The sequence below is a fragment of the Myotis yumanensis genome, unplaced genomic scaffold (assembly GCF_028538775.1).
Source record: "Myotis yumanensis isolate MYYU_CA2020_CCGP unplaced genomic scaffold, mMyoYum1.0.hap1 SCAF_8, whole genome shotgun sequence".
NCBI classification, from domain to species: Eukaryota; Metazoa; Chordata; class Mammalia; order Chiroptera; family Vespertilionidae; genus Myotis; species Myotis yumanensis.
The window spans coordinates 10,913,889-10,929,885 of NW_027223759.1; the positions used below are offsets into that span (position 1 = coordinate 10,913,889).

General features: G+C 36.1%; 1 protein-coding gene across 2 annotated transcripts in view; it reads left to right on the forward strand.

Annotated features, from left to right (window-relative positions):
• CYP20A1 (cytochrome P450 family 20 subfamily A member 1) overlaps positions 1–10,036 on the forward strand; it is a 30,307-nt gene extending 20,271 nt beyond the window's left edge. For both annotated transcript variants that reach the window (XM_070421894.1, XM_070421895.1), the window contains 4 exons: positions 4,171–4,282; positions 5,840–5,904; positions 9,546–9,635; positions 9,722–10,036. In XM_070421894.1, coding sequence (XP_070277995.1) covers positions 4,171–4,282; positions 5,840–5,904; positions 9,546–9,635; positions 9,722–9,869 — 415 coding nt within the window. In that variant the 3' untranslated portion in view covers positions 9,870–10,036. The remainder of the gene's footprint in view (positions 1–4,170; positions 4,283–5,839; positions 5,905–9,545; positions 9,636–9,721) is intronic.
• Positions 10,037–15,997: the final 5,961 nt, after the last annotated feature.

The window sequence follows — 15,997 nt, forward strand, 5'->3', positions numbered from 1 at the left end:
CAAACCTGTTTGCAAGTGTTCACAGCAATGTTATTTATAATAGCAAAAAACTGGAAGCAGTCCAAATGTTCGTGAACTGGTGAATAAACAAATTGTATTATATTTGTACTATGGAATATTACTAAGTAATAAAGAGTAACACAGTAATTTAAAAGGAAGTCTAAATTTTTCACTGGTCAAACATCTAATAAAGCAGAGAAATTGATTGTCGGAATACTTTAACCACTGTCTTAGGAGTGATGGGAGGGTCAGATAAAATACAAACTAGGGTTACTTTTTCATGTTAATGTTTGACAATTTGAGAAGCGGATTTCATCAGATCAAGAACAGCCTTACAGATATTACATCGGAAGCGTATACCTGGAATAAACTTTTGTCCTTCTGGGGATACGGCACTGAAGTTAAGCCGCCCACTTATCATTAACGGGAAGTCTTAGGCGTTGAGGTGGCCACACTGTCCTGGGCTGGCCTCTGTACAGACGATTCTCACCCTCTGCACACGTCATTGAACTGCATTTCTTCAGTGGTTTTATTACTCTGAAGAAAAACTTTTTATTTCTACCACATAATTTGACACTAAAAATTATTTAAAGGAATTTAACAAAACCAAAGCCACTAGGAAAAACCAATGTGTTGTGGTATGTATCATTTTTATGTTGGAGACCGGTTTTATTATTTTTGGAACTATTACAAGACTTCTGTTAAACATGTTGAGTGTTAAGAGGAAACAGACTCTTGGCAAATATGGAAAACCAATTACAGAGAAGGTCTCTGCTAGAGCTTCAAGAAACACCAGGGCGGCACAGAAGCTTGTCCTCCCTCCTCTAACTCCAAAAACAGGAGGGGCCGCCGTGAAGAAAAATAGTACAGTTACCCTGTTGTCCTTATTGTTATATTTACAGGAAAAAGACCATGAAATTATACTTCTCAGTTAAATCTACTTATAATGGGGTAGAACACACATAGAATTACTTTTTAAAAGACAAATCTGATGTAAGGAAAGTGATATTTTTAAAATAAAAAGTAATGCAGTATCAATACACACATAATGGAAATCTCATTATGCTAAGTGAAAGAAGTCAAACACAAAGATTGCCTACAGTATGATTTCGCTCAGGTGAAATTAGAGAAAAGGCAAAGCTAGTGTCATAGAAAGCAGATCCGTGCTTGTTTGGGGCAAGGAATGTGGATGGGATGAGCTATGAAGGGGCGGAATTAGAGGTTTTAGGGTGAAGGAAGTGTTCTTATTCTGTGTTTTGCTTGTAGTTTTGGTTACACAATTGTATAAACTCATCAAATTATACAACTGAAATAAATGAAAAATATTTTAGATTCCACATATAAGTAAAATCAGAAACTAGTAACGTATGTCAATTATAATTGAAAAATAAAAATTATTTTTAAAAAGATGAATTTTTTACATGTAGTAATTTAAAAGATTTTTTAAAATAGTGGCCGTGACTGCTTAGGAATGGATTGGAAGTCTGAGTCTGGGTAACAAACAGCCCTATCTCGGAGCATCTTTCAACCCTAGAAACGAAGATAGGGAGACAGCCATTGGCAAAAACTCGAAGCCATGGGTTTCTCAGGGAGGCTTCTGTTACAGAGTCTTCAAAGTGGTGGGAGTTTTATCTATCACATTGAATGTAGCTATCTTTAATTTTAAGAGTAATACATGCTTGTCTTTTGAAATTTTTATAATACAGAAGTGTATGAAGTAGAAGGTGTAGAAGGTACATTCTTTATAAATGTATCTTTAGGGATAAAAATTGTTAACCATTTTACTATTTTTTTCACATTTTTCTATGCACATATACTTATGTATTTAAAACAAAAAATTTAAAAACATTTAAAAATACATAACATATAACTCTTCTGTAAATTCTATTTTTTCTCTAAATATTATATGGACAGTATTATTCAATGTAGTAACTCCCAACACAAGCAATCAGTGATCAAGTTTTATTGATTCTGCTTTCCAAACAACTTCAGTTGGAAGTTTAGTTTTAGTTCTTGTCTGGGACATTTTAACAGTCTTAGATCTTGCTCCCCTCCAATTCATTCTTGAAATTACTACTGGAGCCTGTAAATCACCTCAGGTGCTTTAAAAATACAGATAACCTGGGAACAATCCAGAGACAACAAGCTCTGTCATTGGTAGTTTTCAAAAGCCTCTCAGATTATTGTAATGTGTAGCCAAAGTTGAGAGTCACTGAGCTAGTGATCTCTATATATATGGGGAGTCACATCTGATTAGATGACTCCCCACTTTAAAATCCTTCAGCGATTTCTGGTTGCTGTTAAGATAAAATTTAAACTCATGAGGCATTTCATGAGCTTCTGAGGCATTTCAATAGCTTAGCTTTGCATTCCTCTTCTACCTTATCTCTTATTACTTGTGCCTCTTCATACTCTTGGATTCAGCTGTACTGAAATTCTTTTGTTTCTTCAAAGGCACAGCACTCTTTCATATCTTCTGGGTTTTGCAAACTGTTTTTTTGTCTAGATTCTTTCTCTCTCTTCTAGCTACCTCCTGTTTTTGCCTGAAGGTCTCAGCCCAAGTGTTTACTTTTCTGCATAGTCCTCTCTCCAGTTAGGTGCTCCTGCCACGTGTTCCCCAATTCCCTGAATTTTCTTGGTCATAACAGTTACTGCGCTTTGGTAATTGTTCATCCTTGATGTCCCCACTTTTCTCCCTTCCCCTGTCAACTAGACTTTGAGTTCCTTTGGAGGTATCTGTCTTGTTCACTGCTTTAGCTGAGTATCTAACACAGAGCTTCTAAATGTAGGACGTACCCAATAAATATTGGTTCAAAGAGGAAAGGATGTTTCCTCTTTTGTTGTTTTTAGATATTATAAACAAAATTAGCATTCCTATGCTTACCTCTTTGCTAATATTTCTAATTGTTTCTATTAATAAATAATGAGATTAGTATTTAAGGATATATGCAATAGTATAGTGCCTCATTAAATTCTTTTTTAATCTGTAAACTTAAAATAATAATGGGATCCTTGAGGTTCTTTTAAGGATTAAAAGAGATACTGCATAGCCCTTGCCAGTTGGCTCAGTGGATAGTGTTAGCCCAGGGACTGAAGGGTCCTGGGTTCAATTCCAGTCAAGGGCATGTACCTGGGTTTCAGGTACCCCGGCCTTGGTCAGGGTGCATGCAGGAAGCAACCAATCTATGTGTCTCTCTCACATCGATGTTTCTCTCTGTCTCTACCTCTCCCTTCCACTTTCTCTAAAAATCAATGGAAAAATATCCTCAGGTGAGGATTAACAAAAACAACAACAAAAAAGAGATACTGCATAGAAACAATTTAACAGAACAGGTTCGTGGCAAGATTTCAGTACATTTTCTTCTCATTGTGATGCACACTTAATATTCTTATACTGTATGTTGCCAAATTATCCTTCAGAAAGGTTATACCAATTTATATTTCCACCAATTGACTATCAATGTCTTTCCCCCATTATTATTATTATTATTGCCTAATGTCATTCTTTTTCATCTTGGCAAATCTGCCAAGTAAAAAAAATTGCTCTGATTGGCTGTCTTTCCATTGTTGATCAGATTATCATTTCATGTGTTTTCAGGCCATTTGTATTTATTTTGTTAGTTGCTTTTCTGTATACTCTGTTCACATATCTGTTGGGGTGTTTAATTATTTTAATTATGAATTTTTAAAGAGCTTTGATACATTAAATATATATATATACTGTATTTTTTCTAGTCTTTTAAAATTTTTTTCTAGTTGTCTTAATTTTATGTATGATGATTATAAATATATAAAAAAATCCCATTATCAGATTATTTGTGTTTTTTGTTATGATTTCTGTCATTGTTTCACTATTTATATAATTTTTTATTAGCAAAGTCTTTTATTAAAATTTTTATTAATTACTTTATTAAAAATATAGGATTTTTCTACTCAGAAGTTATAAAAATATTGCTTTGAATTTTCTTTGATACTTTTAAAGATGTTTTTATTTGTTTAAATCTTTACCCACATGGACTTTACATATTTATATAACATATCTTCAACCAACAATCATCATGTGACTATTTCAAGTTATGAAAGTTGTTGAATGACATTTTGAAATATTTCTACATTTCAAACTGCCTCTCTCATAGTAAAGATCTTAAAAAAAAAATTTTTTTTAAACAGATATTGTCGACAAGTGCTTTGTGAGACTGTTCGGACTGCCAAACTGACCCCAGTTTCTGCCCGGCTTCAAGATATTGAAGGAAAGATCGACAAATTCATTATTCCTAGAGAGGTAGGAAACATTTAGTATACTTAACTCATTCAGTTATTCTTTTCAACTCTTTTAGTGTGTATTTTTAAATTTTATTGTTTAAAGTGTCCAATAAATGCTACCTATTATAAAATCAAAGACACAGCCATTTAAAATGACAAAATAATATATGCCTGTTCTAAAGTTCAAACTATATAAAAGAAAAGCTCTCTTCCCCATTGGTACTACTGTTAATAGTTTAATGTGTATTTTTTTCTTTATTTTCTTTTTTTCCATCACCCCTTCCCCCTCTATGCCCTCCTCCACTTCCACCCACCATCACACCCCCGCAGTCACCACACTACTGTCCATGTCCATGAGTTCTTTCTCTTTAGTGTATATTTTTATATATCTTTTTCTGTGTGTGTATATTATTCTGTGTATGTATATACACATAGATATGTGTATATGTTTTAAAAACTGAATTTATATGTGAAAGGTTACTCTTTCTATATTGTTCTTTAATTTTCTTTTATTGAGTATATCATGACTACTAGTACAGCTGGCACTTGATACAGATCCAACTCATTATTATTATTTTTAAAATATATTTTTATTGATTTCAGAGAGGAAGGGAGAGGGAGGGAGAGATAGAAACATCAATGATGAGAGAGAGTCATTGATCGGCTGCCTCCTGTACGCCCCAACTGGGGATCAAGTCCATAACCCGGGCATGCGCCCTTGACTGGAATCACACCCGGGGCCCTTCAGTCCGCAGGCCAACATGCTATCCAAACTGGCTAGGGCCAACTCATTTTTAATGGCTGCATAGTAATCCATTACCATGATTTATTTAAGCAGTTCTCAGAAATGGAAATTAGATCTATTTTTTTTATTATTTCAAATTATATACTTGGGCAGATATTGGATAGAGCTGTAGAAATGGGAGTTTTTTGGGTCAAAGTGCATATGTATGTTGAATTTAAATTGTTATCTAAAAGACAATTTATATTGTTAGCAATAATGTATGAAAAAGCTTTTTGTCTCCATATCCTCACCACCTATAGATTTATAAATCGTATATATTTTGTGAATTTTATATGAAAAACTGTCTTATGATTTTAATTTGCTTTTCCCTAATTTTTGGAGAGATTGAACAGCTTTTCATATATAAACAGTTTGTATTTCTTGTCTTGTGAATTATCTGCTTGTAACTCACTGTTCTTTCTAGTGAGCTTATATGCCTTTTTGTATATTATACATTTTGTATATTATACATGTCTTTTTGTATATTATACAAGTATTTTTTCTTTCTATTTGATATAGTTTGGTATTTTTTTTGTTTTGACAGGATGCAGTTTTTAAAATTTTTATATCATTAAATCTGTTATTACTTTATGGCTTTTGTGACAGGCTTAGGAATGCTTCCTCACTGTAAGATTACCAAAGTCATGGCCTCTGTTTTCTTCTGTTGTTTTATATTTTTATTTTGTATTCATTGTCTACATTAAAAGAGCAATTAGGATGAGCTGGCTTTCTGGGAGTCGCTTTGCTTTGTTAGGCCTTGACTAACTAGAAGACATTTATGTTTGTTTGCAGACCCTTGTTCTTTATGCCCTTGGTGTGGTACTTCAAGATCCCAGTACTTGGCCATCACCATACAAGTATGAAATATCTGTCACCGTCATTGTGATGATTGATTTTTATGTGTTTTCATGTGTTGCATTACTTTTCTAATTTTTGAGGAGAAAACAGTATGTGACAATGATACATTTATATCTTCCCTTTGTATCTTCTGCTCACTCACTACTTTTCCTTTCATGAATCTGCTGTCTGCTACTCTATGTGTCTCTCCCGTTACCACTTCTATCCTAAGATCTGTTTAACTACCTGATCTCTACATCTATCTTTCAATTTCAGTGAAATTTTGGAATTCTTTTTTTTTTTTTTTTTTTTTTGGTTAAGTTGTCTCAACTATTAAGTGCTTTAGTCAAATTCGGAAAATAGGTTTTGTGTGTATAAGTGTTGTATGTGAGAATGGTGAGGGAGGGAAAAGCTGAAGAACAGCTGCTTTTGTTTGCCTCTTAAATAGGCATCTAATAAAATCCTAAGGAAATGGTTAGGATTTACTGTCCTAGAAGAAGGTTATACATGGAGTTGATTGAGAGTAAAACAACTGTGTGAAAATCAGGAGGCAGGGTTGGTGGCATGGTTGAAGTACTAGGAAACCTTCTTTTGAAGGATAAGGATAGGACATATTAAGTGTTTCTATCATTTTGGCTTTTAATATTATAATGATATTAAAGGAAATCTTACATAATAATAGACAAACATGTAAATTGACCATACCTTCACTATGCTAACCAGCCAATCAGGAGATTATGCAAATTAACCTAACAAAGATGGTGGTTAATTTGCATACGTAGGCTCCAAGTGGTGGAGCAAAAGCCTCACGGCCACAGGGCCAGCTCTGGCTAGAGCCCGGCCAGAGCGAAGGCCTGGGTGCCGGGTGCTGGAGGAAAACCGGTGCCAGCAGCCAGGGGAAAGGAAGGCCTATTGCATGAATCTCTTCGTGCAACAGGCCTCTAGTCTATTAATAAATGAAATAGCAATCCTTTGAAATATGCTATAAGTAAAAATTAAGTAAATTTTTATATTCCAAGTGGCCTTTATAGCAAAAGTAAAGATATGCATTGGTAGATCAGAAAATCTAGGTTGCAAATTGAAAAACAGAGAAAGAAATTGAGGATGCGGAGAAAAGGGAACACTCGTGCACTGCTGGTGGGAATGCAGACTGGTGCAGCCACTATGGAAGACAGTATGGAGTTTCCTCAAAAAGTTAAAAATGGAACTCCCATTTGACCCAGTGATCCCACTTCTAGGAATATATCCCAAGAAACCAGAAACACCAATCAGAAAGGATATATACATCCCTATGTTCATATAAGCACAATTCACCATAGCTAAGATCTGGAAACAGCCTAAGTGCCCATCAGCAGATGAATGGATTAGAAAACTGTGGTACATCTACACAATGGAATACTATGCTGCTGTAAAAAAGAGGAATTCTTACCATTTGCAACAGCATGGATGGAACTGGAGAGCATTATGCTAAGTGAAATAAGCCAGCCAGAGAAAGATAAATACCACATGATCTCACTCATTTATGGATAATAAAGACCATTATAAACTGATGAACAAAAATAGATGCAGAGGCAGAGCAGCATGGAACAGATTGTCAAACTGCAGTGGGAAGGCCGGGGAGTGTTGCGGGGGGGCGGGTACGAGATCAGCCAAAGGACTTGTATGCATGCATATAAGCATAACCAATGGACACAAGACATAGGGGGTAGGGTAGGGGAGCGGGGGAAGGTCAAGGGGGGGAAAAAGGAGACATATGTAATACTCTTTGTAATACTTTAAGCAATAAAACAAAATTTTAAAAAAAGAAATATATGCTAAATGTGGAAATCATTTTTAGGAATCAAATGTAATTAAATGTAGGAAATGTTAGTAATGCTGTTGTATGCTAAGGAAAAGCTTTCTGAAGTTTGATACCTCCTTACCCATCCCTTTTGGAAAATCCAGAGGTACATTCTTTTTAAAAATATATATATTTTTATTGATTTCAGAGTGGAAGGGAGAGGGAGAGAAGAGAGAGAAACATCAACGATGAGAGAGAATCATTGATCGGTTGCCTCCTGCACTCCCCACACTGGGGAGCTAGCCCAAAACCCCGGCACATGCCCTGACCAGGAATTGAACCTTGATCGCCTGATTCATAGGTCAACACTCAACCACTGAGCCATGCTGGCTGGGCCATTCGTGGATATTTAACCAATCGTGCACCCCAGGAATGAATCCCACTTGATCATGGTGTGTGATCTTTTTAATGAATTGCTCAATTCGGTTTGCTATTACTTTGTTGAGGATTTTATTATCTCTGTTCATTAGAGATACTGGTCTATAATTTTCTTTCTTTGTAGTGTCTTTATCTGTTTTTGGAATTAGGATAATGCTGGCCTCATAAAATGAGCTTTGGAGTCTTTTCTCCTCTTGAATTTTTTGGATAGCTGTTAGTTTTTTAAATGTTTATGGACCATACAATTCACATCCGGTCCAAGACTTGTTTGTTGGGAGGTTTTAGATTACTGCTTCTATTTCTTTTGTTGTAATTGATCTGTTCAGGTTTTGTTTCTTCTTGATTCATTCTTGAAATATTGTATGTTTCTAGAAATTTATCTATTTTTTTCAGATTACCCAATATGTTGGCATATGGTTGTTCATAATATTGTTTTATAATCCTTTGTATTTCTGTGGTGTCAGTTGTTACTTCTCTCCTTCATTCCTAATTTTATTTATTAGGGTCCTCTCTCTTTTATCTTTTTGAATCTGGTTAAGTGTTTATCAATTTTGTTGATCTTTTCAAAGAAACATTTCTTTTTAAGATAAAATTTTATGATCTATTTGTTTTGTTTTAATATGTCCATTTTCCCTGCAATTTTTTACAGAGTGAAATTGTGTACAATAAAAAAACCTTAGCCTCCTTATTTCCTTCAGTTATTAGTAAGTCTGAGTGTAACATAATTGATGAATATAAGTTTTTAAGTCTGATGTCTCCAATTTTAAGCAATAAATTTAATTGAAAAGGCAATGTAGAATACCTTACATATTGATCAGATGGTCTCATGTAACAGATATGTTGAAGATACTTAAATGTAAATATTTACTATGTGATTTTGTATGATTTATCTTTATATCTCATACAATGATGTAAACTTGTGCCAAAATCTTACTCATTATTGGTTCCAGAGAAATGTATTTTGCATCTATTATTTTAGTAGAAATGGGGAACCTTTTTTCTGCCAAGGGCCATTTGGATATTTATAACATCATTCACAGCCATACAAAATTATCAACTTAAAAATTAGCCTGCTATATTTGGTCAGACATTTAATGAACACCTCTAATGTTTTGGCAGGGCCAGACCAAATGATTTCTCAGGTCTTATACAGCCGTAGGCCAGATGTTCTCCACCCCTGGTATAGAATAATAAAATAAGCAGAAAGAGACAAAAGATATATGTTGAATAATTTGGGAACATAATAATAGGTGAAATTTAAATATAATGTGACAGCAGTTTTTATTTTCAGTAGTTTTTAAAACATTATTTATCTGTGCTCTTACAGTGGAAATATGTAAAAGGCCAATGGCGTTCTATTGTAATCAGCCCCCAAACTTCTTTTTTTAAAAATTAATATACTGGGATGACTTTTTAAAAATTAAATTCCAATCTTCTTTTTAGGTTTGATCCAGACCGGTTTAATGATGAGTCAGTAATGAATACTTTCTCCTTGCTTGGATTCTCAGGCACACAGGAATGCCCAGAGTTAAGGTGAGATGATAAAGTGAAAGGAAAGGCGTCAGATATAATTAAAGTGTAATTGTTAATAGTAACCAGTCAACTTTCTTCCTGACTAGGTTTGCGTATATGGTGACCACAGTACTTCTGAGTGTATTGGTGAGGAGACTGCACCTGCTGCCTGTGGAGGGTCAAGTTATTGAAACTAAGTATGAACTGGTAACATCCTCCAAGGAAGAAGCTTGGATCACTGTCTCAAAGAGATAGTAAAAATTTTACATTACACTTTGGTGAGGAAAACGCCCACTTAGAAAATTTATATTGAATTCTTTTACAAACCAAGTAACATTGTGGAAAATAATACAGTTCTTTTTTATGCATTTTGTAATTTCCCTTCTAAGTGACACACTAAAATTGAGGCTTGTTTGTCCTTCTGTTTTGCTGGAATTCTTTTTTTTTAAATATTTTTGTATTTATTTTAAAGAGGAAAGGAGAGGGAGAGAGAGAAACATTAATGATGAGAGAGAATCATTGATTGACTGCCTTCTGCATGATTGAGGATCGAGCAGGCAACCTGGGTGTGTGCCTTGACCGAGAATCGAACTGTGACCTTCTGGTTCATAGGTCGACGCTCAACCACTGAGGCACCATGGCCGGGCTGGAATTCTTATTAGCACTAAATTACTCTACTAATTCTCAATTGTGGAAAAAACAGAATTTCTAAATTTATTTATTATGTCATATACTTAACATAATGAATTTATTATTAAGAAATGAGAGAGCACTAACCAAAAACCAAACCAAATTAAGAAGAAAACAAAGATGGGTGAAAATAATTGCAAAATATAGGATAGAAAGGGATAATAACTATATTACTTATAAAGAGCTTATACAGATTGGTAAGAAAACATACTATTGATAAATGGATAAAGAAGATGAATAGCAGCTTTTATAGGAAAAAATAGCTAATAAACTTTTAGAAAAATGGTCACTCTCACTAAGCAAAGAAATATTGGAGCTTTTTCAAAAACAAATTAAGTATCTTTTAACATTAACACTTTAGTACTGATAAGTTTTATATTTAATACTTTTTATTGATAGCATTGTATTTAATCCACTTTTTTTGTTTATGCTATTCTTTTTTTTTTAATATATTTTATTGATTTTCTACAGAGAAGAAGGGAGAGGGATAGAGAGCCAGAAACATCGATGAGATAGATCAGCTGCCTCCTGCTCACCCCCCAGTGGGGACGTGCCCGCAACCAAGGTACATGCCCTTGACCAGAATCGAACCCGGGACCCCTGAGTCCGCAGGCCAACGCTCTATCCACTGAGCCAAACCGGTTCGGCTGTTTATGCTATTCTTAAAGACTTTTCTAAAACGCATTTTTTCCTTCAGTCAACTGAAGGAAATGTGCCAAGTACAGATAGCGAGAAAGGAAGAAAAATGAAAAGTGTTGCAGGTGAGCTTATTTTTGACACTCCTGAATTTCATTTGTAAATTTAGTTCCAAGAATGTACCCTAGTTATTTTTTTTTTATATATTTTATTGATTTTTTACAGAGAGGAAGGGAGAGAGATAGAGAGTTAGAAACATCGATTAGCTGCCTCCTGCACACCCGCCACTGGGGATGTGCCCGCAACCAAGGTACATGCCCTTGACCGGAATCAAACCTGGGACCCTTCAGTCCGCAGGCCGATGCTCTATCCACTGAGCCAAACCGGTTTCGGCTACCCTAGTTATTATTATTTTATGCTGTGTTTATGGTTAAATAGCTAACATTTTAGACCTAGTTATGAGTGATGAGCATAGAATTTAATTAGGTGCAGGCTTTATTTCTGACAAAACATTTAACTTCTAGACTAATTTAAATTTTAAAACTTTAAGTCAAATTTAAGTATTCATAGCTCCTAGCACCATGTTTCTAAAAATAATAAATTGTTAAATTTATTCCCACCCCACCTGTCATTTTCTATGGTTTTGTGTAGGTAGCACATCTTCCTTTGTTGTCCAAGTACCTTAATTGGTTGGAAATTAGCAGTAAAAGGTAAGAGTGGGCAATTAATATGTAAATCAAGTGTCAGTAAAATTAGATGAGATAAATGTAATTTTTTTTAATCCTCACTTGAGGATATTTTCCCATTGATTTTTAGAGAGCGTGGTAGAGAGAGGGGAAAGACAGAGAGAAATATCGATGTGAGAGAAACACATCAAATGGTTTCGTCTTGCACATTCCCTTGACCAGAATTGAACTCGGGACCCTGGGGTCCGCCCGCAGGTCAACACTCTATCTACTGAGCCAAATCGGTTAGGGCAGTGGTCGGCAAACTCATTAGTCAACAGAGCCAAATATCAACAGTACAACGATTGAAATTTCTTTTGAGAGCCAAATTTTATCAACTTAAACTATATAGGTAGGTACATTGTTATTAACTTAATTAGGGTACTCCTAAGGCTTAGGAAGAGCCACACTCAAGGGGCCAAAGAGCCGCATGTGGCTCGTGAGCCGCAGTTTGCCAACCACGGGGTTAGAGCGATAAGTGGAAATTTAAAGTAAGTGAGACCTGATCAGCAATGATCAAGGCAAAAACAGAGTAGCTGAACTGGAGTCAGGGAGTACGCATATACCCAATAAATGAGGACCTATATAATTACTAATAATGATTGAAATCAAGGAAAATAGAGGCTAGAAGAATCAGCTAAATAAGCACATTTATTCATAGTTACATGACTAACTTGAAACATTAAAAAATCATCTTCAAGAGGATTAAAACAATAAAAATAATGTTAATCATGTATAAAATAAGTTGTCCATTAACTGTTGTTCTTATTTTGCCCTTTATCAAATGACTGAAACTTTAGTAGCCACAGTGTCACTGATGGCTCATAGCATAACTCTTGCAGGTCTCTTAAGTTTTGTAGCTTTTTGTTTTTTTAAAACTATTTGTTCACTGATTGTGATCTGCATTTTTTTTTTTTTTGATAGTTCAGAAGTGTATTGTTCAAGACATTAGCACAACACATTTTTATGGAACGAGAGAGCTCTTCCACACTTTGTGCTCATAACATTCAATATAGCATTAGTTCTGTGCATGTGTTTGGAAAAAATGGAAAACTCACATGATGTTTATTTGGCCCACAAATGTGCAGTTTCTTTTATTTTTATTTTTTAAATAAATAGATTCTATTTTATTTATAGACCCAATGTCAAAATTTATTTTTCTTTATCTTAAAAAAGTTTATATTTTAAAAACAAAATGTTCTGTTTGGTTTTTTTTAAATATGTTTTTATTGATTTTAAAGAGGAATATATAGAGAGAAAAATATCAATTCTAGAGAAACCTCAATCGGCTGCCTCCTTCATGCCCCTCCCTGGGAATCGGGCCCGAAACCTGGGCATGTGCCCTGACCAAGAATTGAAATGGTGACCTCTGGGAGTCAGGGGGTTAAGAGATCAACCAAAGGGCTTGTGTGCATGCATATAAGCATAAACCATGGACACAGACAGTAGGGGGTTGAGGGCATGTGCTGGGGGTGGGAATGGGTGGGGAGAGGTCAATGGGAGAAAAAGGAGTCATGTAATACTTTAAACAATAAAGATTTAAATTTAAAAAAAGAAAAGAAAAAGGCAAATCACACATAACAGAAAAAAAAAAAGAAACAGTGACCTCTTGGTGCATGGGACCACATTTAACCAACTGAGCCACACTGGCCTGGCAGAATGTTCTGTTTTTTTATTATGAAAACTAGAGGCCCGGTACATAAAATTTGTGCATGGGTAGGATTCCCTAGGCCTGGATGGCGATCAGGGTCAATATGTGAGGTGACTGGCGGGGCGATCGGGGGGAGGTCCCCGCTGGCATTCGCCTTGGCTTGCCTGGTGCCACCTGCTCTCCGGCCCTGCTGCCGCCGCTGGTCACCTCCCTCTGCGGGGTGACCAGGGGGCCCCTGCTGGCTGGCCTGGGGCCTGTGGGCTGGGGGCAGCTCCTGCGTGGAGCGTCTGCCCCCTGGTGGTCAGTGTGTGTCATAGTAACCAGTCGTTCTGCTGTTCGGTTGATTTGCATATTAGGCTTTTATTATATAGGACTAGAGGCCCGATGCACGAAATTTGTGCAAGAGTAGGCCTTCCTTTCCCCAGCTGCTGGCATCGGCTTCCCTCTGGCACCTGGGACCTGGGCTTTGCTCCGGCCGCCTGCAGCTTCGTCCAGAAGGACATCTGGTCTAATTAGCATATTATGCTATTATTATTATAGATTATTTCTATTTTTGTAGAAAAATCTAGGAAATACAGAAACACAAAAATAGCAAACTCAGTCAGTGATAGTCCTACTACTTGAAGTTAGCCAGTGTTAAGTTTATGAGATAGATCCTTCTACTCTCTTTTGTATCCACATATTTCTACAGACATATCTACTGTTCTCTTCATTTAGTATATTGTAAACAATAGCATTTCCAACCATTGGAATATTAGTATTCTTTTTTTTTCAGGTTTCTAAAAATATTTTATTGATTTTTTACAGAGAGGAAGGGAGAGGGATAGAGAGTTAGAAACATCAATGAGAGAGAAACATCGATCGCTGCCTCCTGCACACCTGCTACTGGGGATGAGCTCACAACCAAGGTACATGCCCTTGACCGGAATCGAACCCGGGACCTTTCTTTTTTTTTTTTTTTTTTTTTTTTTTAAATATATTTTATTGATTTTTTACAGAGAGGAAGGGAGAGGGATAGAGAGTTAGAAACATCGATGAGAGAGAAACATCGACCAGCTGCCTCCTGCACATCTCCCACTGGGGATGTGCCCGCAACCCAAGTACATGCCCTTGACCGGAATCGAACCTGGGACCCCTCAGTCCGCAGGCCGACGCTCTATCCACTGAGCCAAACCGGTTTCGGCAGAACCCGGGACCTTTCAATCCACAGGCCGATGCTCTATCCACTGAGCCAAACCGGCTAGGGCGGAATATTAGTATTCTTTTCACACAGAATGTAAGCACAGATTTTTGGCACGCTTACTTTTCTCCTCAGATATTCTTTTTATTCTTTTCAACTTTAAAAATATTCTTTCTTCTCCATCCATTCTAACAAAACAGTTGTATATTTGTACATCTAAGTTGCTAAAATCATAGAAGAATGTAAAATGAACAGTTGTTGGCTCCAGCTGGTTGCTCAGTGGTTAGAGTGTTGGTCCACAGACCAAAGGATCAAAGGTTCCATTCCTGATCAAGGGCATGTACCTCGGTTGCAGGTCCCCCAGCCCTGGTAGGAGTGCAGGTGGGAAGCAACCAATCAATGTGTCTCTCTTGCAATGATGTTCCTTGCTCACTCTCCCTCCCTTCCACTCTCTCTATAAATCAATGGAAAAAATATGCTCAGGTGAGGATTTAAAAAAAATGAAATTACTCTGTTGTCCTAAGGAAAAGTTCAAATGAGAAGGCATTTCATCTTTTAAGAGGAAATCATAAGCATCTTTGTTATTGTTTTTGGGCTCGGGCAAACAGGTTAAGATTCTTCTCTGAAGACACCTTTATTTTTTCCCCCCCAAATTCATAAAAAGCACTGTTAACTTTTAACATTTTTTAAACATATGATTATGCTGACAGATTGAAAACTGCTTAAAAACACAATTCTATTATGTGCCAAACTGAGGACATGACCAGGAGCAGCACCAAGGAGTAGTTCAGTAGTTGTGAGAAGATAGCTGTGAGAAAAGGACACTATTTTCAAGGGCAAGTTTTTATAATGTCAACAGATTGGTACCAGTGGCCTCATTTTTCTTTCTTCTTAGCTAGTCCTCTGCCTGTTTCCTAAGTTTCTAATCAGTGAATGATTAAGGTAGAAGGGGAGGAGTTGGGAGAGAGGATAGGACAACAAAGCAGTTACTGTTACTACAGAAGTCAGAGGAAATCAACACAGCCAAAAGGCTTCTTACAATGTTGCTTTGAAAGGTTGGGAGTGACCTGCAGTGATTAAAAGGAGTGAGACTGAAACTTGGATTAATAGTTAAGCTGAAAGTAGAACAGGGGCCTGGAAGGGCATTTGTTACAAACCGAATACTTTATATACCTATCTCATTTAGTCCTTGGGGCATAACATTCGGTTCAGTGACAAACTAAAATAGCTTTTCATTCTTGCTAGAAGAAATACTATAAAGGAAGACTGGGGGAAACTAACTAAAAAATGAAGTAAGAGATCTAAACTTCAACTTATCTTCATATCTTCAGTGGGGTTTATTGGTGTATTTGTTATTACTTAAAAGGGAATCAAGGAGTAGTTTTAAATGATGTACTATTCATAATAACTAAAGAAAATGATTAAAACCTGGCAGGGTAGCTCAGTTGGTTAGAGCATTGTCCCAAAGCTAGTATTGTGGGTTGAACACTAGTCAGGGCAC